The 25,602-nt window shown below is 38.9% G+C and overlaps 4 protein-coding genes across 5 annotated transcripts; 2 read left to right on the top strand and 2 right to left on the bottom strand.

Annotated features, from left to right (window-relative positions):
• Window positions 1–4,221: 4,221 nt before the first annotated feature.
• LOC110757785 (Transmembrane proteins 14C) lies at window positions 4,222–5,918 on the bottom strand. The gene is made up of 4 exons (XM_088253648.1): window positions 5,489–5,918; window positions 5,332–5,396; window positions 4,603–4,690; window positions 4,222–4,431 (listed from the first exon to the last, which is right to left on the bottom strand). The coding sequence occupies exons 1-4, from the start codon at window positions 5,772–5,774 to the stop codon at window positions 4,322–4,324; spliced, it is 549 nt and encodes a 182-aa protein (XP_088109774.1). The 5' UTR covers window positions 5,775–5,918; the 3' UTR covers window positions 4,222–4,321.
• Window positions 5,919–6,853: 935 nt separating this feature from the next.
• LOC148294546 (putative receptor-like protein kinase At4g10390) lies at window positions 6,854–8,841 on the bottom strand. Its single transcript, XM_088253647.1, has 2 exons — window positions 7,886–8,841; window positions 6,854–7,763 (listed from the first exon to the last, which is right to left on the bottom strand). Exons 1-2 carry the CDS (start codon window positions 8,607–8,609, stop codon window positions 7,060–7,062), a joined length of 1,428 nt encoding a protein of 475 aa, XP_088109773.1. The 5' UTR covers window positions 8,610–8,841; the 3' UTR covers window positions 6,854–7,059.
• Window positions 8,842–13,597: 4,756 nt separating this feature from the next.
• LOC110757806 (beta-1,3-n-acetylglucosaminyltransferase radical fringe protein, putative (DUF604)) lies at window positions 13,598–16,236 on the top strand. Its single transcript, XM_021959535.2, has 3 exons — window positions 13,598–14,639; window positions 14,853–15,404; window positions 15,511–16,236. Exons 1-3 carry the CDS (start codon window positions 13,782–13,784, stop codon window positions 15,619–15,621), a joined length of 1,521 nt encoding a protein of 506 aa, XP_021815227.2. The 5' UTR covers window positions 13,598–13,781; the 3' UTR covers window positions 15,622–16,236.
• A 3,585-nt stretch (window positions 16,237–19,821) lies between these two features.
• Window positions 19,822–24,787, top strand: GTL1 (GT-2-like 1). Of its 2 annotated transcripts, none has more exons than XM_021959497.2 (3): window positions 19,822–21,049; window positions 21,931–23,575; window positions 23,817–23,967. In XM_021959497.2, the coding sequence occupies exons 1-3, from the start codon at window positions 20,643–20,645 to the stop codon at window positions 23,826–23,828; spliced, it is 2,064 nt and encodes a 687-aa protein (XP_021815189.2). In that variant the 5' UTR covers window positions 19,822–20,642; the 3' UTR covers window positions 23,829–23,967. The 2 variants fall into 2 exon arrangements, with proteins under 2 accessions (XP_021815189.2, XP_021815188.2); XM_021959496.2 differs by having other exon boundaries at window positions 19,824–21,049; window positions 23,813–24,787.
• The last annotated feature ends 815 nt before the right edge of the window (window positions 24,788–25,602 follow it).

The following is a 25,602-nucleotide window of genomic DNA, read 5'->3' as shown; positions in this document are numbered from 1 at the left end:
TCGGGTATGAATGATAGAAACCGGTATAGGGCCATGTTTGGGAAAAATTTCTAATAATCCCAATCCAAATTCTGTCTCATTTAGAGTACACATTGTTTTAGTGGATCCAATTTGTTTGGTGTTATGGTTTCTCATTTCAAATTTATGATATTACTTAATATCATAGTTTTTATATGTATTAATTTGTCTAAATTATATTTCAGTTGCCGAAAAATTGGACATATACATACGTTAATCTCATAATACTTCTTTCTCGTTAAGGGGGAGAGAACTTATTACTCAACGAAAGTAAAAGTAAAACCCGAGATAGGGATGGTAATGGCATATCCGGCTCTTTTGTCATCCCATTGCTCATTGATTAAAAAATAAAAAATAAAATAAAATAAAATAAAAGCCTCACCCCTAAGGCTAAAATTGCGTATGAGCCACATTTTGTGCACGCTTTTATTCATTGACTCCGATGAGAAGTGCAAATTGCAATTGGCCAATGGGCATCTTTCATGACCAGAGCATGACCCACATGGCCCTGTGAAACTCTGTTTAAAGCGCCTATTTTTGGTCCAGTATAATAATCCCACCACCCACCCAATCATGTATTAAACAAACCATAGACTTTCTTTTTTTAATTATTTTTAATTATTTTTTTTCATTTTCAATCCATTATTTAAGCAAAACCAATCACTATTTAATTGAATTATTAAATATATCTGGACGAATATTCCAAATACAGATATGTATGTCCTTGTTTCCTCATGTCATGCATTATTGAATCTAACTTCCAGAAAAAGTCGCAGAGTTTCATCTCTTGAGTTGAATCAAGTTGCCATGGCGGCCAATAGGCTTCAGGCCTCTACGTACCCTGCTTTTCTTCTTACAGCCTGCACCTTCAAAAGTTGTCTCCCTTGTCGGTATATATATTTTCGTGCTTCGTTCCTTCTTTTGTTGATCCGTTTTGTTGAAGAACAAGTAAAGCTGTGGGGTGTAAAATTGTTAATGTGCAACTTGTTTTTAGCAGAATTTGTGCCGATAACATAAGAGGAATATGATTCCAATCATGCAAGCATGCTTATGTAGATGATTGATTAGACTCGCAATAAATTACATACCACAATTTTTTGTAGTATTCGAATTCCGTACTTAACATGAACGCATCCGTAACCATTAAAACGACGAATTCACCATTCTCTCTCACAGTATAAACTAATCGCGATATTTTAAATTGTTTTCTTCCTAAGTACGAATTTTACATCAAAGATGCACCCTTCATTCATATATGCAGGTTAAGAAAACCCAATTGATGCCTAGTTTTTCTTCCTTTTTTTTTTTCTTTGTGGATCATCCTAGGGTTGGTCCAATCAAACAGTTTGTCAAACTTCCATGTTCCTAGCTAGCCATAGTAATGGGAAGGTGAAAGTCAAATAACCTCCCCATCCTCATATATGAACAATTCAATTTAATTAGTCAATCTTTAAAATTTAATGGCAACTAACTACATATATAAATTTTTTGATAATGTGTGAAGTCAAACGTGTTTAATTTAGTTCACATTAATTTTACATAATGCATGGATTGTTTTCAAAGAAATCATTACCATTAATACCAATACTTAAAGTTATAAGACAGCTATATATATCATGAGCCCTGCATAGTTGGGTCCTAATTTAAAAAATAATCTGGCCCCCAGACGTGGTTATGAGTGACTGATCCATCATACATTCCTCCTCACCGTGTGTATGGGGTGTTATATTAATTAATTAATTATATTTGTCACACTTCAGACAGATTAATTCTTAAATAATCATAACTATTTTCAACTCTCCAAGTTTTTAATTAACAATACATATATTTGTACAGAAAAACATGCTCATAAAACAAGTATATATATATATAAATGAAAATGCATAATGTATATGGGGCACCCAAAAAAAAAAAACACCACTATAGTCGTTAACAATTATTGTTTGGATTAATAAGTATTAAGTGTCACTTCTTAATTATATGATTAACATCATGGGATCCTGAAAAGAGAGATAGAAAGAGAGGAACAGTGAAATCGGGACAAGGAAGTTTCTCGAGCGCCAACCCTTAATTTAATTATTGATTATCTCTTCTCTACTCCTAGGTTTTTGAGTGGAGTCGATGACACTTTTTGCTCACACAAAATCCTATTTTCATGGGAAGATTCGTGTACCAGGCTATATGGTACTCTAATTTAATTAAGTATTTGATCGTGCCTCTACATAGCAAGCATAATCAGAGAATAATCAGAGAATACTTGATTAATAAGTTCCTAATCACCTTCCTTAGCTTAGTCTCTTGGTTACCGAGTAAAGCTAACTTGGTAGCATCAAACAGGAATATATTATCCTCACGATGTCTGTGGCTCTGCATGTGTGTAATGGGAAATGGTGCCCCTCCCTGATTTTGATTTTCTATGTTCATTCCTTTTTGTTTGGTGACTGATTGCACACATTTGAGTTGTGTTCACCAAATTTGATTTTTAATTTCAAAAATGGAAACCCCTTCCAGCCAAGTTGAAGGGGAATCTTTCGCTCGTTATGAGAACTTACAAAGTTTACGAGACACTAGCTTCTTGAATAAACTTTTTTGCCGGTAATAGATTAGGTTTAAAGTAGACTCGGATTTGAATTAATCAAATACTGTCAAGGGATTTGACTATTACTGATTTTTATGTTTGGTAGATTATAAGGGCATAACTTCCCACTAACTTTGATGTCTTCAATTCAATCACTGGTCTTCTCTTTAGGAATATTTGGTTTTGATCGTGATTCATGAATGTTCCATTCCAAACTCATGATCCAGTTGATCTGCAGCACTTTCGGACAAAAGTTAGGTGATAACCTTTAGAGAGAGGGGGGCCTTCTTCAATAATGAAAGTTGGAAATTTTGATATTAATGAAGTGTCACAAAATCCCACCCTTCTTTTCTGTTCCCCAATTTAACTCAGAACCATTGTTAGAGGAGGAGATGCAGGTAGATATGATATTTTGTTTGGGAGTGCCAACTATTCCTAATTTCATCCAAAGAAAGACAGAGAAACAGACAAAATCCAACCCCTTCCCCATGTACAAACCCAAAAGTGAAATGAGACCCTTCCTAATGGCCAATATAGTGGGTTCACATTGCAGCAGAATTTAATACTAAAAAAAGACATTCAATCTGATTCATTTGAAACTTTTTTTGCAGCCAGTCAATGGAACCCTAATTTCTAGTTCTATGCCCCACAAAACCCATGAAAAATCACTTTGGACTGGTTGGACTGGTGAAGTGGATAGTTGATGCTTCCTTTTAGCTTGAAGTATGATGATTGCATGTGAGAAAGCTAGAGTGGTTTGACTATTAAATACTTGATTCCATTGCCTAAAATAAAATAAAAATAGAAATAAGAAAAAGAAAGAACAACTAAGACATTGTGACATTAAAGTTTTAATAATTTATTTTGTGCGGCACAAGAAATTTTGGGATGGTGATTGTTGAGTAGAAGATACTCAAAATGATTCTCAACTCTTGAGAAAGTCCATTATTTTTCTTTTCCATTTTTCCTTTTCTGCCTTCTTTTCAAGGAAGTGGACATGAACTTTATGGGTGTTTGTTGTTGCCAGCCACAATCAGAATGATGAACCAAGCAACACCAACAGTAGGTCACTTCCTCACAAGCATCACCAGAAGTTTCTGACTTTGTGCACAATGATATGGATAGGCATAAGGAAAGACATTGTATTATGGGTATGCATCGGTTGATATTTGGAATTTTGTGAAAACTATGTATTTGATGGGACAAACGAATCTCAAATTATTCTTATTTTTAGTTAGAAACCCAAAGAAAATGAGGGAGGGGGGATGTAGCCTTTTTTGTTGAACCATACAATTAATCAAATTATTGTAGTTATTAAATCCTCATATTATTGGGTTATTCAAATTTCGCATTTATCGTCGGTTTCTTGTAATTTGTTGGTTTTGTGTTTTCGTCCTAAGCTTAAACTATTGTATAACGCACTTAAAGAAAAATTAGGGTTAAGTGTGATGTTTAAATTATTTGAGGAGCGTGTAATCAATGTGGTGTCTTTTCAAAAGAAAATTGTGGTAAGTAGAAAAATTAGGTGGGTGGAGTTAGTATAATGGCGGTGAGAGCCGAAAATAATAGAAGCACTCGTACTAAAAAGAGGTTAGCACCAAGTCAGAATTCAAACCCAAAACAGAGAAAAGAGTTGGAACACGAAAACTGAATTCGAAAGATACCTTACAAGTCAAGTCTCCATCACATTCACACGAGATACACGATTTCTAAGTAACATTAGGATTAGTGACTATCTTGTAGATATGCTGATATAAACACAGCCAATGCACTAAGAGAAAGAGCTAACAGAGGGCCTGCAGGAGCCAGTTTCCGGGTGGCGGCTAATCGTATACCTGAAACCATTTAGAGAAAATTGGAAAATAAAGAAGACTTCTAGAGGGAGTTGAGGTTCCATTCTAAGTATAAGATCATAGCAGAAATTCAAGTCACTATGCACACACTTGTTACTAAATACAGAGATGGGCAGGCAAAAATCTTGAACAAAAAGCGTAGCATATGCATACCAAATACCGAAGCGAAAAGGAATGCTGATCCGAACCCAAGGGCATCACCAATAGCTTTTGTCTCTGGTGTTTGCAACAGATAGTAAGCCTACAAGCATACCACAAAAATTACAGCCATCTCAAAAAGGTAAGGAAATAGAAAGGAACAGGAAGCTCATTTAGATGAACAAAAACAGAATGTGGCACTAAAACGATGAATTGTGCTTATTTTGATAGACATTCTTCCACACTAATCAGTGAAATGAAAGTTCCCTGGTGTAGTTCATTCGGTGTAAGGAAGCTCATCTGCGGAACACCGGAAACAAAGTTTATCTTCTGCTATTCTGAGGGAGATAGAAACTAAATGTATCATTCGTCAATACAGCAAACACACGGCCCTCTTTTCAGGCGGCTGCTCCTTTACAGAAATCTGTAACTTCTGTGGCTTGTCTAGTGTAATACCAGTATAGCCATTATGGTTGGAAACAGGAAATGCAATGTTTCCAAATGCATCATAAATAAAGGCTGCCAATGAAGGTTGCCAGCATTGAAACATGGAGGCACCCCAACATTTGTTTCTCAAAGTTCCTAAAGATTAGATTCTCTTTGACCCATTATGAACAAGAAATTAACCAAAAAATGGAATTACCCAAAAAAATAAAATAAATTAAAATCTTCAGCATGTGAAAACTTGGAACTAAAACACAGTTCAGCGTTGGTAACTTGTCACTATGAAAGCAAGAGTCTTACAGTGCCCATCAGAGCTGCTCCTGAAACCCCGCCGAGAATTGACCCCTTGCTTCCTGATCTCGCATCTGCAAGCAAAAAACCCCTTTGATTGAAAATTAAGCAAAACTAAAGAAAAAAGAAGATATCTTTGTTTTATAAAAATAAATGAAGAGCTTACACGCAAATAGGCCACCGCTGAGGAGCAGGAACCCGTAGACTGCAGAAGTAGTTGGGGCATACTCTGCTAGTTGAGAAGTGCACAATAATCGACGACGCTGCGTTTTGGGTTTGGTTTTGAAGCTTGCATTGTTCATTGCCAATTTGCCATTTGCCGCATTGTAATTGCAGTGATAAGGATGAGGGTTGGAAAACGCAGGAGATTTGGAACTGGGAATTCTAGGATTGCGCTCATACAGGAATCGCCTGGTTATTGCTGAAGCCAAATGCAAAGTAGACGACGACATAGTTCGTTAATTTCAGCGAGTTTCTGAGTTGTGTTATATACTTGTGGGTGTGCCCACCATATGTTTGTGAAAATGATAAGGCAACTGAGACAGGACGCTGCAGAACGAGGGCGCTCAAAACGAGGGCGCCAATTTTACTTGCGCTTGAGAGAAGCCCAATCATATCACAAGCCCACACCAATTTGCCTTTTTTTTTTGTGGTGAAAACCAAGGTATCCCTGCGCGATTGCGGGGACTAACCCTCGAGGTACTGTCGGGCGCAAAGCGGGGACCTCTCCCAACAAAGTCTGCTCTATTCGCAAGCGCCTGGGATCGAACCTAGGACCTCTTGTTTAAAGGATCCAAGCCCTTTCCACTTGGACTAATTTGCCTCTTTTCTTATTAGAGCACATCCACCCCAAAAGATAAGGATAAAACAAAAGCAAGGCAAAGTTTGTCACTATTCACAATATTCACATGAATAGTGATACCCTTGTCTTTTTTTATTCCACCCCAAAGGGCAAGGGTAAGGGCAATTACTATTTACATAACATATGAGGAGATGAATTTGTATAGAGTTTTTGGTGTGGGAAGTAAAGAATACAATTGGGTATTTATAAAATTAAAAAAAAATTGTATTTTTTGTTGTTGCTGACATCATTATGACATCAGCATTGTGTCATTTTGCCCATACAGCAGCTCGGGCTGAATTTGCCTGTGAGCTTGCCTGGGCTCATGAGGACCCAACCCTTGCCCAGGCTGAATTTTCCCGTGGGCTTGACATAATATTATCCGACCAAAAGAAATATCTAACGTAATATTATTTCCTTGCTCACCTACAATAATTATTGAGGAATTATTCATTTAATTTCTAATTACTTTGTTATTTTTAGCTTTATGTTCCTCATTTTAACCATTCCACCCCAACATTGTGTAGAACAGACTTATATGATTGGAGATTTTGTGCCCTTCATTGAATGAGGGGCCATGAGTTCAAATTTAATTACTAAATAAATAAGAAAATAATTACAAAATTTTGCAAAGAATATGAACACATTAACTCAAAAGAAAAAAGAGCCAAAAAGGAAAAAGCACCAAAATAAACATATAATCTTGTGTATATAATCTTTCATTTCCCCCTACAAATTTGGTGAATGCAAATTTACATCAGAATCATTATTAAAACTTTCTTTTACACTAAAACAAAATAAAACCAGACACCAATTTACATTTCTATACAGCCAATTCACCAAGGTCGTCCAGATCAACGGTTGGGATCGATCCATCAATCAATCAAATCACTCAATTAGTATATGATTTGTTTCTGGTGCGACTGTAGAAACGAAACAGATGGAATTTTCTCACGAATTGTCTGCAATATCTGAGCAGCCGAAGGCCTCAGTGTGGGTGACTGCTGCAAGCACGTGGCCGAAACCGAAAGCATAGTCTTGGCTTCTTCAACGTCAAACCCCGCCGCGCCCAGACGCGGGTCCACCATCCCCGCCGCCTCCGCCACGTCAGCGCCGCCGTCCCTCAGCCTGGGCCCCACCAACGACGTCAAAAACTGGCCCTTTTCCGAGCAGAAGGCCTCCATGCCCGTCACAAGCTCCAGCACCAAAACGCCGAAGCTGTATACGTCGTTTTTCTTCGAGGCGATCCCGGTTCGGAGGTAGTGCGGGTCGGTGTACCCGGGCGAGCCCATCATCGTCAAGACGTGACTTTTCATCGACGACGACGGCGGCCGGACCGTCGAGGAAAACCCCATCTTCGCCGACCCGAAATCGCAGAGCTTGCAATTGAGATCTTGGTCGAGCAAGATATTGGAGGCTTTGATGTCCATGTGAACAATCTGAAGAGGGCATTTCTCGTGGAGGTATTCTAATGCCTGTGCGATTTGGAAGGCGATCGCCATGCGGTTCCTCCATGGCAGCACAGGGGTTGATTCTCCGTCGTGAAGCTTGTCTTGTAGGTTTCCATTGGCAACGTACTCAAAAACCAGAGCACCCTCCTCTGTTCCACACAAAAGCAGAGATATAAATAAATTATGTGATCAATTTGAATCGAGCCCAGAAAACAAGATGGCATTTTTAACACTGAAATCTTTAAGGGGTTAATTTGGAACACAAAATGACCTTGTTTATCGCAGTAGCCGAGAAGCTTGACGATGTGGGGATGCTGAAGGTGGAGGAGGATATCGAGTTCTTGCTTGAAAACTTGATTGAGGCGTTCGCTTCCATTGTTGATCTTAATTGCCCAAAAACCAGATGGGTTACGAGCCAAGTAGACATTACTGTACCCTCCAGATCCGATCACCTTACAAAAATTGTTGGTGGATCTTTCAATCTCATCCCAACTCAACTTCCTCACAGAAAAATTCCCACTTTCACCCGCCCTATCATCCTTCTGATCAAGAGGCTCGTGGCTGATGCCTTCAAGACTGCTAAGACTGTTGGTAGTGACGCGGGTTTGCTTGCGTTTTAGTTTGAAGCCGAAGCACCTGAGCACAGCCATGGCTGAAACAAGGAGAAATGCGATGAAGGCAGCAGAGGAGACTGTGAGAATTATGATAATGGTGTAGTCAACGTGGTGGGTTTTTGAAGTAGAAGCAGTGGTATAAGTAGTAGGAGAAGAAGAGGAAGAGAGAGTGGGTGTTGGGATGGAGCGAGAAGCCTCGGAGAAGGAGAAGAAAGAGAAAAACAAGAGAGAGATGGAGGTGGTGAAGAAATAGTATGTGCTGTTAGAACCACAGACAAAATGGCAAGCGTGTGGGCTTTTGGCCGGGCTTGATATAACACCACCAACCTCCTCTGCTTCTGCTTCTTCTTTTTCTCTTTCTCTGACCTTAGATTTGGCCATGGATGGAGGCACAATCTGACAGCCTTGATCTCGATCTAGACATAAAGGAAACAAATGGCAAGCTTCCTTCCTACTTTCTCCACAGAAGAAAATGAAAAGAGAAAAAAAGGAAAAAGAGAGTATATTTAACTCTCACCCAATCAAAATAAAGATCTTAGCCTCTGTTTTTTTTTATTTGTTTCATAAAATGAAAAAGAAAAAAGAGAAAAAGAGCAGGTCTCTGTCCCCATTTCCCCAGCTCCCACCAACAAAATTTCTTGACAAAAAACAATATATTCTTACTATTATTATTTAGGGATTGTTTAATTCTATGGTCTTTTATTTTTCTTATCAGAATTTAATACTGTGGTCCAGATCCAGACCAGTCAAAATAAGCTTTTGCAGTCTGAACAAGGTATTGTTTTGTGAAGACTTCTGCATTATATATCCACCACCAACACCAGTCGGTGAATTTTCGCTCAATTCAAAGCTAACATTTAATGTGTTTTATCTACCCCAAAAATATATCATCCATTTCAACTTCATTTTTGAAAAAATCCACTAACGTAGTAGTTTGAAGTAGATGTTCTCTCCATATCATGGGTTCGAGTCCAAGCATTCGTACAGTGTTAGTGAGTTTAGTATGTTATCATTCCCTCTCAATAGGAAAGATCCTCAAAAAAACAAAACTTAAAAATGTGGATATGTTTTATTTGTAAATACTTTCAAGTGATTTTTCTCAGTTAATAACTTTAATAAAAATGCTTCTAAAAAAGCGTTATCAGCATGAGGGTAAAATTTAAAGCAAAAATATATATCCTAGCAAATTTAAAGCATTTCAATAGTCTCTAAATTATGGTAAAACATAAAATGACCATGCAAAAATAACTAATTTTTTTCCCTAAGGAATACCAACACCCTCTATTTTGGACAATTGCAAAAAGAGGATAATGATCTTTTCGCTTCCTCAAAGGGGTAAATCAAGTTTTATTTTTATATATTAAGAGTATTATCATGGTTTTTAATTTTTTTTTTAAATAGAAAGAGTATTATCAACGTTTAACTTATGATGTATACGAAGATAATAATTCACTACCATAATTTCTCCACATAAAATTGCACTTTTATATCACATTATGATTATGTAAAAAGCAAAGGTTAGGGCGTCTAATTAATTAATAATCACATTGAAAATGAGGCCACGTGTAATTATAATATCACGTGGCTTTATTTTCTTGTTTTTTCCTTCTCAATTACGCGTACACACGAGAATAACAGGGTGAGTGAAGCTTGTTGATTGATTGAGAAATAAAATCATTTCCCCATATTTCTTTTTAAAAGGTGGGGACTTTCTTTGAAAAATAATTAGCACGAACCAATAAAGCAAAGCCAATAATTAATATGACATTCTTGTGACACATCCATTGAATTTTTGCAAGTACAGGAATGAGAGATGTGTTTATTTATTTATTTATTTATTATTATTATATGTGGCCTGCAGCTACTATCTTATTATAAATCAGTGCCCGTGCAGAACCCAATTGCGTATCAACTGCATTAATTTTTTTATCCACGTCCATTTCTTTGCTAATTAGACCAACCACGTACACCACAAAAAAACCCCTAATTACTCTGACTTTAATATTTAGGGTTTAAATTACATGGAGCTGCAGGCACGACGTCGTATTCATGATCATCTGTAGCTATCTACTACATCCCGACACCAATACATATTTAGAGATATTTATTCAAAAACTCATTTTAACATGATATATTATATTTGTGCAATGCTTATGTTTCATCTACTGCATATGTATTGTTTATATTATAAAGTTTTGGTTCGATTATGATAACGTAACCACAAACGAAAGCAACTTCGTACCCAGCTGCAGGGCAAGGATTGTCTTCCTTGTTTAGCTGACGAGGGGACATGACATAGATACACAAGTACTTAGATAAAAACTATGTTCGTTAAGAAGACAATTAAGCTTAAATATTGTCACTAGTTTTATAAAATGATCAGTTTCTGATGATGTTCTGTATAGTTTCTTTTGTATTTGTTAATTTGCACACGTTGCTAAACCTCTGTCTGTCTTGAAACGAATAAGGAGAGAGACGATCAATTCTTGGAGTTGGAACATGGTTTTTGGAGACTTAAATATATGTGCTTTGAATGTATAATACTTGCAGTTTGGAGTTGCACAACTATGGAGACTTAACTTGTCGTGTGTATCTGTTGACTTTTGGGGAGGGTAGAGTTGAACTTTGGGAAAATTTCAAAAGAGATATAACATTACACAAATAGATAGTTAGTTGATAACCCTTATACAAGGTTGAATATATAATCATAATTCACTAATGGGCGTTAGCTAGTTGGATTGACTTAGGTTTTTGGTATGCTCCAAAATGTTATTGGATTCAAACTCCAATAGTACTCGTATGTGTGAGCAAGGGCGGAACCACGTGTAGGCTCTACTGGACTCCAACCCAGTGTTGTTTTTTTATTTTCTGCATATAAGCTTAGTTTTACAAGCCAAATTAGGGTAAATCAAATATTTGCCGCTTTAGGTAGAAATAAGCCCATCAATGCAACCAATCTCTACACCACAGACACACCTCTTCAAACAAACTCTACACGTGTTGGTTCATGATTTAATGGGAAAGCATTTTGTGATTTGTGCTGACGTTTCGAGCACAAAAGAAACCAAATTATAATTAAAAAAACTCTAACACCTATCAAGTTTATCTAAAATATTTATATTATAAAAAAAACTCTAACACTTTCCTCTTTTCTTTCACCATATATATATATATATATATATATATTAATGTTTCTCCTTTTCTCTATTAATTTTTCTTCATCTCCTCTTCCCTTTCTCTGGTTATTTCCTTCTCTTTCAGTTTCTCCCTCTGTTTAAGCTGTCATGAATTCGTAGGTGTTGACAAAAAAATAATGGGAAATACGTTCTTTTGGGGTCAATTTCATCTTGGTTTGGATTGTGGGTATTGAGGTTTTACGATCAAGCCAAGATGAGTGATGGCGAGGAAGATCTGCCCCCATGACCAAAAAAAATTTAGCCCACCCCTACAAAAATTCATGGTTCCGCCATTGTGTGTGAGTTTTCCCCCCTCTCATTCATAACTTTGGCAAAACAAAAATAAAAATATATAATTCCCTTGCATAAAACTATATGGACTGTCTTAATATTGCTTAATTATGTGTCTTATTTGGGCCAAATTGTGGCCAAATCCAATGGTTCACCCCATTAGCAAAATTGTGTGAACTAGCAAAATTGTTAAGAAGTATTCACCCATGTGTATTGGAAGGTACACCAGCCCACGTGGTGTATTCAGAAATATACAAAATTTTCTCATAGTTATTAATATTGATCCCTAAAATTGGGCAAAATAAACTATGTTGTCCACCTATATTAACACGTGCACAAGATGTACCATTTGGTCATACTATTGTAGTATGCTATATTTTCTCATACATGAGGAGCAATTCTTTGATGCACATTAATGCATTTGCATAAGAAAATCGGGTGATATATGAATTAAAAATAAAATATATCTCAAGACTATATAAGTGGTGGAAGCATAGCGAGTAAAAATACACGACGAATATATAGTAGGCGAAGATAAATAAGATAATTTAAAATGGGAATTGATTTTTCCACTCTCTTTTGCTTTTTGATAATTTTTAATTAATTTTATTATTTTTTGTTATTTCTCTTTCCTATTCTACCATTATCCTACATTAATTTATTTTTACTTCACTTGTATATTATTTATTTTTCCGTATACTTAATTTTCCAACTTGCACTCCATTCTCTTTTTCTTTATACTTCTATATTATTTCTTTTTCTTTATGTCGTTAAATGAACATGATAATATATATATATAATTTAGAAAACCTATAATGCTTTATGAAGTTAATAAAAAATTGAATTAAACATTTAAAAAAACAAAAAAAAAACAGGGCGTAGTCGGGGAGGGGAGGACCTGCATTGTAGAAGTGGGAACAACCCAGCAACCCTGTCAATCTCTACCCCTAGTCACTTTCCCCGCAGACACCCAAAGGCCCCAACTCTCCAAGCCACGCTCACCTCCCTAACTCCAATCCACCCACTTCTAATATATATAATAAAAGCCTCTGCAATGGTCCTTCCCACTTCTCCACCCGCTGAGCAGCTCCTCCCATTACCGACTAGACTACGCTCTTCTTTTCTTTTTCTTTCAAGTTTTTATTTTTTCTTTTTTCTAATGATATATTTTAGTTTAATTTATTAACTTCAAAAAGATTTATAGGTTTTAAAAATAAAATGAAAAAAGATTATCATGTTCATTTAGCGGTAACTTTAACGGAACGGACTAAATTAACTAACGTTATTGAACACAAGGATCAAATTGGCCAACATGATAAAACACATGAACTAAATTGGCCAACATGATAAAACACATAGATTATTTCGACATTTAAACCAAAGAAATAATATAAAAGTGAACTAAAAAGAAATTAATATATAACGACGATAGAATAGGAAAAAGAAAGAATAAAAAGGAAAAAGATTGATTAAAAAATATTAAAAAGCAAAAGATAATGTAAGTTGAGAAAATTAAAGGGAAAAAATCAACTCCCTTTAAAATTACGTGTAATGTTATACACAAAATTTACTACCTAGCGGGAAAATTCGAATTGGATTTGGGCAAATTAAATCCGAAATCAATCTCAACTCAAATTTCAAATAGCGTAATTTCCCGGCGGCAATACCAACAACAAAAGAAGAAAAAGAAAATATAATTCCCTGCGGCAGCGGGAAAGCTACAGCGCGACAGTCCCGTTACGTGGCATGCTTAGGCTTTAACAGGGCTTTTATCCCGTCACCGCACACCGCACACGTGTCGTGATGTTCAGGCCAGGCTACAGGACGTACAGATACACCCACGATTTTGCGCCTTTTCACAACAGCCCCCATCGCGTAGCAACGTCTCTCCTTACCGATACTTTACGCCTCCGTTAACATTGGCTGTTTCAGAATTTTTTTTTTAAAAAGCTTCAAATTTTCAAAAAATAAAAATCACAGAGAACAAAATGTCCCAAACCAAAACCCCTAATTAATCAAATTCCATGAGATTAAGAGGGGCTTTGATTCGGTGGCCACCAGTGCACAGACATGAACGTTGGGGACGATGATGACGATGCCGTCAACAAACCCCAAAGACCTCGACAGCAGCGCCACTCGATCGCCCAAAAACCGCCGTCACCGTCAAAGCCACGTGGCCACCGCCATCATCGCCTTCGCGGCGCTCGTGATCTCCACCACGGCTTGGCTCTCTCTCGTCTTCTCCGGCGCCTCTCAGCCCTTCCCTGCCCCTCAAACCCTCACTCGCTCCCGCAATCGCAGCCTCTCACTCTCCCAACAGCAACGACAACCCAGACACTCCCAGGAGCTCACTCTAAATGACATCATTTTCGGTATTGCCGGGTCCGCCCAACTCTGGAAGCAGCGCAGGGAGTACGTGCGGCTCTGGTGGCGCCCAAACGACATGCGCGGCCACGTCTGGTTGGAAGAGAAGCTCCCCAAAAACGACGTCGATTTGTCCTTGCCGCCGATCATGGTTTCCGAGGACATATCGCGGTTTCGGTACACCAACCCGACGGGTCACCCGTCGGGGCTCCGAATCTCCCGAATTGTCTCCGAGTGCTTCCGCCTCGGCCTCCCCAACGTCCGGTGGTTCCTCCTCGCCGACGACGACACGATTATCAATGTCGATAACCTCGTCGCCGTTCTGAGCAAGTACGACTCGTCGGAGATGGTTTATGTGGGAAGCCCATCCGAGAGTCACTCTGCTAACACTTATTTCAGTCACTCCATGGCTTTTGGGGGTGGGGGAATCGCCATTAGCCATCCTTTGGCTGAAGCCCTCTCTGAAATGCAAGATGAGTGTCTCGAGAGATACCCAAAGCTCTATGGAAGTGACGATCGTCTCCATGCCTGCATTACTGAACTTGGGGTTCCCTTAACCAGAGAACCTGGTTTCCACCAGGTAATTATATATTTAAATTTACCCATATATCTTTCTGTTTTACTGAGCATTCCTTAATTGGTGAAATTGGTTTGCCATGTATTCATAAATCTTTCTGTTTTAGAGAACATTGCTTAATTGGGTGAAATGGGTTTGTTTTGTTATGTATGCATAAATCTTTCTGTTTTAGAGAGCATTGCTTAATCGGTGAAATGGGTTTGTTTGTTGTGGCAGTGTGATATTCGGGGTAATGCTCATGGTCTGTTATCTTCACACCCAATTGCACCGTTTGTGTCCGTTCACCATGTTGAAGCTGTTGACCCTTTCTATCCTGGCTTCTCCTCTCTACAAAGCTTGAAGCTTTTTACACAGGCAATGAGACTCCAACCCACCAGCTTTTTGCAGCGGTCTATTTGCTATGATCGTAGACGCCGTCTCACATTCTCAGTCTCGGTTGGTTATGTGGTTCAAGTATTCCCAAGCATTGTGCTCCCTCGTGACCTTGAGCGCTCTGAGCATACTTACTCTGCTTGGAATGGGATAAGTCACAGGAATGAATTCGATTTCGATACCAAAGACCCTTATAGGTCTGTCTGTAAGAAGCCTATTCTGTTCTTCTTGAAAGATGTTACGAAACAGGGGAATGCTACATTGGGCTCATATGTCCGGCCTCGAGCAAAAGACGATTTCAAGAGGAAAGTTCTCTGCTTTCCCCGGTTCAGAGTTTTGCGCAATCTGTGGAAAATTCAGGTTTTGGGATATCCACTCACCAAGAAATGGCATCTGGTGTGTTTCTTCACTCAGTTGTTTTTGCCATATGCACAGAGATTGATTTCTTGACATGTCTGTTCTAGTTTTATTGATTAGTGATATATTGAATTCCTTTGCACAGGTACCACGACGTTTATGTTGCAAACTGAACCAAACAAGTGAGGAAGTCCTTAGATTAACAGTGGGGCAGTGTGCTAAGGGAGATTTTGGCTCTATTACTGATTCTAAATGAATATGTCAAGGATGTTTGCAGTGGGGTATACTCTCAATCAATTTGGATTTTGGACACGAGAATCACTTGCCGCTATCTATTCGGCTGACCTCCAGCAAATTGAAAACATTTGCTTGCAGATATGAGAATGCTTCATTGTAAACAGAAAAGTTGAAGACAAGCTTGCCAACCTACGGCTCGGGTATTACATTCTTTGCCTTCGATTTTGTTCAGAAGGTATCTAATCATAAATTGAGATCGAACGTCTCCTGGCTGATTAAGTGAGACAAACAGTAGTTGTTCGAAACTTTGATATGCAAATTAGTAAACCCTAATGAACCTGTGTGCTGAGCTGCTTCTAATCTTTTACTCGTTTTTGTAACTCAAGGCGAAGGGTTGAATGGATTTGATGTGACCGAATTACAAAAAGTTGTGAACATGCTAAGCATTTCTTACCGCGTTCATGGAGCTGTTTGAGTGAGGAAAATTAAGTCAAAAGTTATGCCTGCTGCCTTGAAAATGATGTAATAATGATTGAATTTACAGGCCATTAGATTGAGGGACGGTTGGACTTTCTTGTTGATTGACCGTCAAGACTTGTAAATATTCAGAAAATTACAGGTGGGGTAGACTTCATCTCTGGACTGGATTGCGCCGAGGCACCTCAATATTTTTGACCTTTTTGGTATCCCATGGCGGTGCCTCGCTGGCTAGTTGGTCATGGCCCACGATTGGGGTTGTGGGGCCCATGTTGAAGTGAGTTATAACAGTAAGCCTAGATTTAGACTAGTTGGTATAGTAGGCCCAAATAGGTTTTTAGATGTGGCCTAATGTTTTATATTTTTCACCTTCATAGCTGCAGAAGTGGAAACCAGAAATGCATATCAATTTTGTTGGGTACCTCTCAATGTAGGAACCCTAGGTTTCGTTTCGTTTGCTAGCAAAAAAAAAAAAAAAAAAATCATAATAATTGTAAAAGAGCAATTTGTTGGTCCCTAGAGATAGTAGAGTAATTTTCATTTTTAGTAATAAGGAAAGTTCCCTAGGGATGCTATGGTAATTCCAATTTCTAGTAATATACCTTTTCTTTCCAAATGCCTATTTGGAGGAAAGAAACGAAAGACGTTACAGGGACCCGTGGGAGTAAAAATTGAGTTGCAAGTTGCCGGATTTGTGTTACAACTAAAGGTCAGTAGGTCTTGAGTTCGACTTGCATCGAATTCATTGATTTGTGCCCGAAAATACTGAGTTGGTTTTTTGTTGCCCTTATTATCATGTAGAAAGGGAAACAAGTGAATTCTAAAGCTTTGTCACATACATTTTTTGCTTTTTTATCCAAGAATAAAAGCAAACACAACACACTATTGTGTGTCTGAGGGTAGGTCAGTGTAAAAACAAGCTAAGATAGGAGAGAGCATGTTAGGGTCCAGCTCAGAGGTGAGAAGTAAGATATAGAGGGGGGATTAAAAAAATTGAAATTAATAATATATATATAAGTGGTTAAAAATAAAAAAGAGAAAGAAAAAAAGAAAAGAGAAGAGGAGCAAGTGGCATGTGCAGTGATCGGGGGTCATGGGGTAGATGCCAGGCAGTTAGGGGTTTCTAAAATCCGGGAGAAACGCCACGCACGTTCCACCCCTCCCTCCCCTCCCCTCATCCTCTCATGTATTGGGCCCCTTTCTACAGCTGTGCCAATCTGTTCTTGTCTCCCCCTCAACCTAAAATTGCTTAATGCTCTTCTCTTCTCTTCTTTACCCTCTCTTCTCTCTCTTTCCCCAAACTCCTATCTCATCATTCTTTCACTCACTTACCCATCCACCTCTGCTTTTTTGAAATTTTGAATTTCTACTTTTTTTTGGTTGATTGAATGTTCGGACACAGTTGACAAATTGATAACATAACATGTTACACTAAGTACACGTGGTTCCTGAACGTTCAATTGACAGATTGATAACATAACATATTAGACTAACTACATGATTATTTGCAGTCTCTTTTTTTGTCTGCCTCAAAACTTCAACCTAGTGCTTTATCCACGTGGGTTTCTTTCGCCCACGTATTCTTTTTCTTCCATGGCATGATTTGGTGATTATATTAGTTGATTCAACATTTGAACACAATTGACATTTTAATAACTTAACATGTCAGACTATAACCAAGTGGTTATTTACGACCTCTCTTATTGCCGGCCCCAAAACTTCAACCTAATTCTCTATCCCACATGGGTTTCTTTCACCCACATTTCTTTGTACTTTTTCTTGTTTTTCTATTGCATGATTTGGTGATTCTATGGTTTGGAACAAACTAAACAATGCTACTACTCCATTTTAATATAAGTGCCGCTACCCTTTTCTTGCATGGGCATCCATCCATGTTACAATCCCGTGGTCTACATGTAATAACATTTTCATGTTAGCAACGTAATGGTTACCATGTGAGAGTAGCCAATTGTTCCTTACCTATTCGTTAGGGCAAAACAAAAGAAAGAAAGAAAAAAAATTAAAAAGGTCCACTTCTAACTTGTTGTTATATATATATATTTACTAAAAAGAATCACATGCAGCGAATCGAAAACTTGTTGGACAAATAATATCACAGAATAAGATCCCTTAATTAATCACCATTTATATAAAAGTCACCAAATTAATTTGGGGAGAGTTTTAATTTTGAAACTCTCTAGCTGGCTCATTAACTCTAATACCTTTAATTTGTTTTAATTAACATATAAGCAAATGCTACATCATGCATGCATACATGCATATACATATATAGAAATTCTCATGTACGGACATCCGGACGTTATTATCGATATCCCTTCTTGTTTTCATGCTTGTTTATAATAGTCATGATTGGTAGAATGATATATGGATATTAGGGTTTTGCAGGATGATGAAAGAGAGTTGAAGGATGAGAGTGAGAGCGTGTGATGTGGCCCACAGAGTGTTAATGCGATTAAAAGCTGGATGTATATACAAATGGGGAAAATGGGTTACCAGTTGAGGCTTTTTGTTTGTGTGAATGGAAAAAGGGTTTAAAAAAGGAAAGAATAAGCTGCAACAGGAGTTGTGCGCTGTCAATTCGTGTTAATTTTAAGCATATATAATTAATTGCTGCTGGCATTGTTGGTGTAAAATAGGTCTCTTAAATTAAATAAAAAATTAAAAAATTAATTTATATGTATTTATGATGAATTCCATCGGCCTCCCTACGGGCTCCAATCACATGGGACTTATTGAGCATGTCAGATGGGAGATGGGGCCGACAAAGCTTTGTTTAAACTAAAGTCATCTGACAACATCACAGGTCCTCCAAGCCCTCCTCCCTCCAGGCTAATTCAAAGTTTCGATGTGGGATTAAAATTTCCTCCCTCTTTTCTCTCTCTTTCTATCATTAGCAAATAGTCACTTTATTCATTTTTAATTCTATCATATAAATATATAAATATATATATATATATATATATGTAGAGGAGAGGAGGAGCGTCTTGTATAATTTAATTGGTAAGGTAAAGATAAAGATTAAAGATTAATAAAGCCGCAGATCTTAGAGTATTTGTGTGGTTGGGTTGGATTTAAACTAGGGTTAGGTTTGATGAGAGTGTGCCGATCATATTCTGATTCCTGTGCTAATTAGTGTGCCTCGACAATTTGGGTTTGTTCCAGCTCAAAAAATTTGTACTAGAAGGGTGTCATCAATTTGAATGTAAGCAAAGCAAATTACCAAAAGGAATATGCTACTGCCCTCGTAGTCGCATGTATGCAAAATTTCATACGATACTATTTATGCACGCGTGAACGACTGTTGATAACACAGCTCGGAGGGTAGAAAATTGGAGAGTGAGGGAATTGAGGGTAAGGGCCAGAGGTTATAGTAAAGTTAAAGCAAAGTCCAATTGTACATGGCCACAAGCACAGAGAGGGATTGTTGGGTCAATTCAATATGACATTATTGGAATGGCAAATAAAAGATGGCCCTGGACTGGATTTTTATTCCTAAAGATGGATGTGAGAGTTGCCAAGCTCTGCCTGCTGCCCCCTTGGTCATTTCACTTTGAGTTTTCTTTTTTATTATTATTTTTCTTTTTTGGGTGTCACTGTATTAGATAATATTATTATTAATAATTTAAGGAAAAAAAGAGAGTAAAATATGGTGGTAAATGGTTTTGACAATTATTAGCAGCAAAGTGAGAGCCGCTGACAACATAGCATCTCTTCAAGTTTTATCTCTCTTCTCTCTCTCTCTCTCTCTCTCTCTCTCTCTCTCTTAATCATCATCATCTCCCTCATAATCGTCATCTCTCCATTCATTCATTTCTTTCTCTCTCTTTCTCTTTCTTCATTTATCTCTCGCCCCCCACAGCCCATCCACTCTTTCTGTCTTTTCTTTTCTTCTTTGTCTGTCATTTTTTGCAGGCAGAGCGCAGCAGGAGAGAGTGCAGTTGAGATGGGGATGATGATGATGATGATGATGATGATGCCCTCCTTCTCCTACTCAACCATATTTCTTTCTTCTTTACTGCTTCATCTTTTTCCTTAATTATTATCATTTTTGTTTTCTGTTTTTTATATTCTTTTTCCTTTTTATTTTCCGTTGGTTTAAGTAAACAAAAACAAAGGAATAAAAATCAAATCTGAATGAAAGACTGGAGGTGAAGGCCAGCACTAACTCATAGGAATTCACTTTCTGCCTTTCATCTTTCCAGTTGTCTAATCTCTTCCCTTTTGCTTCCTCCTTCTCTTTCACCAAACCTCCCCTTTTGCTCCCACTTAAATTTCCCTCAATATCACTCATTACCCTCCTCTTCTCTCTCTCTCTCTCCATTTTCTCTCTCTCCTCTTTCACCCAACCAGGAGAAAGAAGAAGAAGAAGAAGAAGAAGATCTACCGCTTAATGCAACCCCACCCCACAGTACAAGGACTTACAGCAAACACTTCATTGCCCAATTGGGCACATGAATTATCCACAATTTTGAAGACCCACTTGTGCTTTTCGGAGAATTGAGAAACCCATTTTCTCAATTTTCTCAATTCCCAATATCAAATATGCAGCAAGGAGCTGGAGGGGCCCAAACCCATTATGGAGTTGGGGCAGCTGAAGACATGGGAGCTGCTGCTGCTGGTCCTTCTTCTTCTTCCATGGCAGCCGCAGCAGCAGAAGCTGGAGACCAAGCCCAGCTAGTAGAAGCAGCCTCGCCAATCAGCAGCAGGCCTCCTGCTTCCGCCTCTGTCAATCTGGACGAGCTCATGACTCTCTCTGGAGCAGCTGCTGCAGCTGAAGACGCTCTCGCTGGTTCGAGAGACGAAGCAGATCGCGGTGGCGGTGGCGTTGGGTCCAGTGGGAACAGGTGGCCGCGTCAAGAAACCTTGGCCCTTCTCAAAATCAGGTCAGAGATGGATGTGTCCTTCCGCGACGCCACCCTCAAAGGTCCCTTGTGGGAAGATGTTTCCAGGTAATAATTACTAATAATAATTAACAAAAACCTCAAATCAAAAATTATATTTTTCTTTTTCTTCTGATTTTCAGCATTTTTGGCATTCCCAATATTGATTATTGATGGGTTTTTGCAAAATTCCTTTCTTGAAAACCAAAAAAAGAAAAGAAAAAAAAAAGGAAAAGAAAAAAAAAAGGGGAAGAAATGATTTGATTTCTGCAAATATACATACACAGCCAGCCAGCCGCACATGGGACATGGGGGCTTCTATCTCTTTCCATCACGATTCACGAGTTGGGCATCTTTCTTTCTTTCTTTCTTTCTTTTCCTTCTTGGAATATAGAGCGGCTCAGATCCACTGCATGACTTGTACCCAATCCCCCCTATCCCTCCCTCCTCTCTCTTTTTTGTTTTTTCTCTCCTTCAAAATATATTTTTATTACCCAAAAAATTTGAAAATCCCGATAAGATTTCCCCTCATCATAATTATAATATAGTAAAATTTTTCCCACTCTTTTCTCTCTTAACCCCTTATTATAATGCTTCTAATTTTCCACTATAGACAGTTAATATTACATTAATCTATAGGAGAGATAGAGACCAAGTGAGGGACCATTGGGAGGGGGAGGCGGGGAGCCTGGATTGTTCTCTCCCCTCTCATTTTTCTTCTTTCTCTTTTGTCTTCTTCTAACTCAGGTCCTAGTTGGGAATATGATCAGGATCACGATTTAATTATTTTTTTTATATTTTTTTTATACAAGCGATATTCGCTATCGGGAATTTGAACACATGACTTCGGATGCAGGAACTCGAATATAAAATATAATATTTCTTTTTATAAAGATTTTATAATATTGTAGCAGTGAGAGTGAGTGCATGGTTTCGTACACATTGTGCAGGAAGCTAGCGGAGTTGGGGTACAAAAGAAGTGCCAAGAAATGCAAGGAGAAATTCGAGAACGTGCACAAGTATTACAAGCGGACGAAAGAAGGCCGCGCGGGTCGTCAAGACGGCAAGAGCTACAAGTTCTTCAGTGAGCTGGAAGCTCTACACGGCACCACTGCCGCCACGTCCTCAGTCAACATGTCAGCCTCTCCCGCTGTCCACGTCACCCACGCTTCCCCTAATCCGGTTTCTATCGGTTTCAGCAACCCCATGCCCATCTCATCCTTCAGAATGTCACCCACAATTCCCGTAATGCCCTCCCAACAACCTCCCGCTACATTTCCAGTAATGCCCTCCTCCCAACCGCCACCGACAGCAGCAACAACGGCCACTCCAATGGACATAAACTTTTCCTCCAACAGCTCGTCTTCGTCCCCGGGGACCGACGACGAGGACGACGATGATGACGTGGAAGGAGAGCCTTCGAGTCGAAAACGGAAGAGAGGGGGTGCTAGTACTAGCACCAGCGGCAGCGGCAGCACCCGAAAAATGATGGAGTTTTTCGAGGTTCTGATGAAGCAGGTGATGCACAAGCAAGAGACCATGCAGCAGAGGTTTCTAGAAGTAATAGAGAAGAGGGAGCAGGACAGGACCATAAGGGAAGAGGCGTGGAAGCGTCAGGAGATGGCTCGGCTGACTCGGGAGCACGAGCTCATGAACCAAGAGCGAGCCATCTCAGCGTCCAGAGACGCCGCCATCATCGCTTTTCTGCAGAAAATTACTGGTCAGACTATCCAACTACCTCCGCCCATCAACGTCCACGCCGCTCCGCCGCCACCTGTCCCTCCGTCGGTGCCGGTTGTCACCCCGTTGGCTCAGCAATCGGTCCAGCCGCCGATACAGACATCGTATCATCAAACGACTCCGCAGCAACAACACGCGCAACAGGTTCGTCACCATCAGCAGCAGTCGCAGAATCTTCAGGTGGTGATGGCTGTACCGGAGCAGCAGGTGCAGCCGCCGCCAGAGAATATTTCTAGCGGAGGAGGAGCAGGAGGGAGCTTAGAACCGGCGTCGTCTTCGAGATGGCCCAAGGCGGAGGTGCTTGCACTGATAAAGTTGAGAAGTGGGCTCGAGTCGAGGTACCAAGAGGCGGGGCCGAAGGGTCCACTTTGGGAGGAGATTTCGGCGGGGATGGGGCGGATGGGGTACAAGAGGAGTTCCAAGAGATGCAAAGAGAAATGGGAGAACATCAACAAGTACTTCAAGAAGGTGAAGGAGAGCAATAAGAAGCGGCCCGAGGATGCGAAAACATGTCCATATTTTCATGAACTTGATGCTCTTTACAGGAAAAGGATACTGGGCGGCGGCGGTGGAGGCGGCAGCAGCAGCTCATTGGGTAACCAGAACAGGCCAGAACAACCACAACAACAGCCACTGCAGCTGGAGAACCCGAAATCAGATTCGGCAACGCAGCCGCAAGATAGGAGCTTACAGGCCCAACCAAGTGTGCCTGTAATGTCACAAACACAAGAGGCAGTGGTAGCTACTGATCAATCAGAAAACAAGAACGGAGATCATAGTGCAAATGTGGAAACAAGTAACATGGGTTTGAGAGCAAATCTCTTTGGAGAGGCAACAGATGAGGCAGCCAAGAAGGTAAAGTTATTCCATATAATGCTTAGCCAAGAACATTTGTTATAGGGAGCACCAAATTTGTTGAACAAAATTTGATGTGACAAAATGATGTATTCATTTTATTTGTTAGAAATAAATGAGATTTAATTAAACTGGGCGCACATTATTTTGGCGAACAGAAATTTGTAAACAATTTTGATGGGTATATATTTATCACTTAGCTCTTATATATGCTGATTATTGTGTTTATATTTGAAGCCAGAAGACATTGTGAAGGAGTTGATGCAGCAGCAGCAGGTGCATGATCATCTTCAACAAGGGGTACATCAATTAGCGGTAGACGACTATGATAGGATTGAGGAAGCCGATAGCGACAATATTATGGATCAAGATGAGGACATGGAAGACGATGATATCGATGAAGAAGACGATGATGAAATGGAAGAAGAGAGGAAGATGGCTTATAAGATAGAGTTTCAGAAACAGAACACAACAGGTCCGTCCTCTAATGGGGGAGGCAATGGGGCTCCCTCATTCTTGGCCATGGTTCAATGAGTGCATGAGAATGAGAAAGGAATATGCATTGCATGGCCAAACTTTACTGTACCATATGTACGTATCTACTTCCTGTTCAGAAAAATCAGAAGCAGCTCAAGTAAGATTATACCTCACATGATCACATCTACCTGAGCAGTTGGAAATCCTGATAGCATATATTTCTTCCAATTTCTTTTCTTTTTATAATTTGTTTTCTTAAATTTCTTTCATTCTCCTTTGCTCATCACCCAATTCATCATCTTCTTCTGATTTTTGTTGTTCCTCTTGATCTTCTTCTTCTTCTTCTTTTTCTACTTCTTGGGTAGGATAGCTTTTCTGAGATGAATTAATATCTTGGATCAGTTTTCTTCCAATTTATTGATTTATTGGTGAATAAAAAACCGTTTCAAGGGAAAAAAACGGAAGGGGGATTGGATTAAGACACAAGAAAAATAAGCTGCTTGCTCTAAAATTTCAAGCAGCAGCATCTTCATAAGAAGAACAAAACAAAGCCCGGAAAAGAGAGGGAGAAGAAGTGACAGTCTCATCAGAAGCAGAAGCAGATGATTCAGCAGTATTCTTTTTTTACTTTTATTTATTTATTTTTGTTCTTGTTAATTAAGCTTTCCTTTTACTTCTTCTGTAACTTGCTTGGTTTATTTGAATGAATGAATGAACAAGCTGGGCTCTCTAGAATTCATCTTCCCTATTCAAATTCTGCAATAACCCCATTATATATATATATATTTTATCTTCCTATTTTCCATAAACTTTCCACAAAATGTATATCTGTGATCTATTATCTATTATCTATTCTCTGGGAGTCTGGTGTGATGTGAAACTGAAAAAGTTGCAGATAAAGATGAGCATGGTGATAAAAACAACCAGATAATTCATTTATGGTAGTCAGACAAATGGGCTTATTTATTTTTATCTACAACTTGCGTCACTGATGCCAGCTAAATGGTGAGAGAGAGAGAGAGAGAGAGAGAGGTTTTTCACTTTCAAGTAGGACTTTTTTGAGAAATATGGGGCTTTCAGCTTTTAGCTTTCTGCTTTGGCCGAACATGTGGTGGTGGGAGTGTTAGGCATTTGGCTGCTGATCGCCACGTCAGCTGATAACAGGATTTACACATAGCTGTATCTGCACTCTCAATCTTGTAGCCCATTATAGCCCAGTTGTTTTGATGCTGTTGTTGTATCCCAAAGGGTTGACTTGCTCATCTTAATATAATCACTTAATTACCTGTAATTTGATAAGAATCTTGTTTAAATCTTTTATTAGTTTTGCTTCTGTTATTGTTAATTATCTGAAGTCAAGGATGACATGTTTTTCACAGACTTGAGGCCATCATTTTGATTACTTGTTCTCATCAACTTCTTAATCACCTCCTCTTCTTTAACAAAACCAATTCATCTCATAATTAATCTTAAACAACTTGAACCACCTGCTACACTTCTCAAATCTCATGATTCGTTGTATCCCACATGCCACATGCCATTTCTCTTTC

The sequence above is a fragment of the Prunus avium genome, chromosome 5, assembly GCF_965620075.1.
Source record: "Prunus avium chromosome 5, drPruAviu1.hap1.1, whole genome shotgun sequence".
In the NCBI taxonomy this organism is placed as follows: domain Eukaryota; kingdom Viridiplantae; phylum Streptophyta; class Magnoliopsida; order Rosales; family Rosaceae; genus Prunus; species Prunus avium.
The sequence above is the reverse complement of the archived record's forward strand: the minus strand, read 5'-3'. Positions and strand labels throughout refer to the sequence as shown.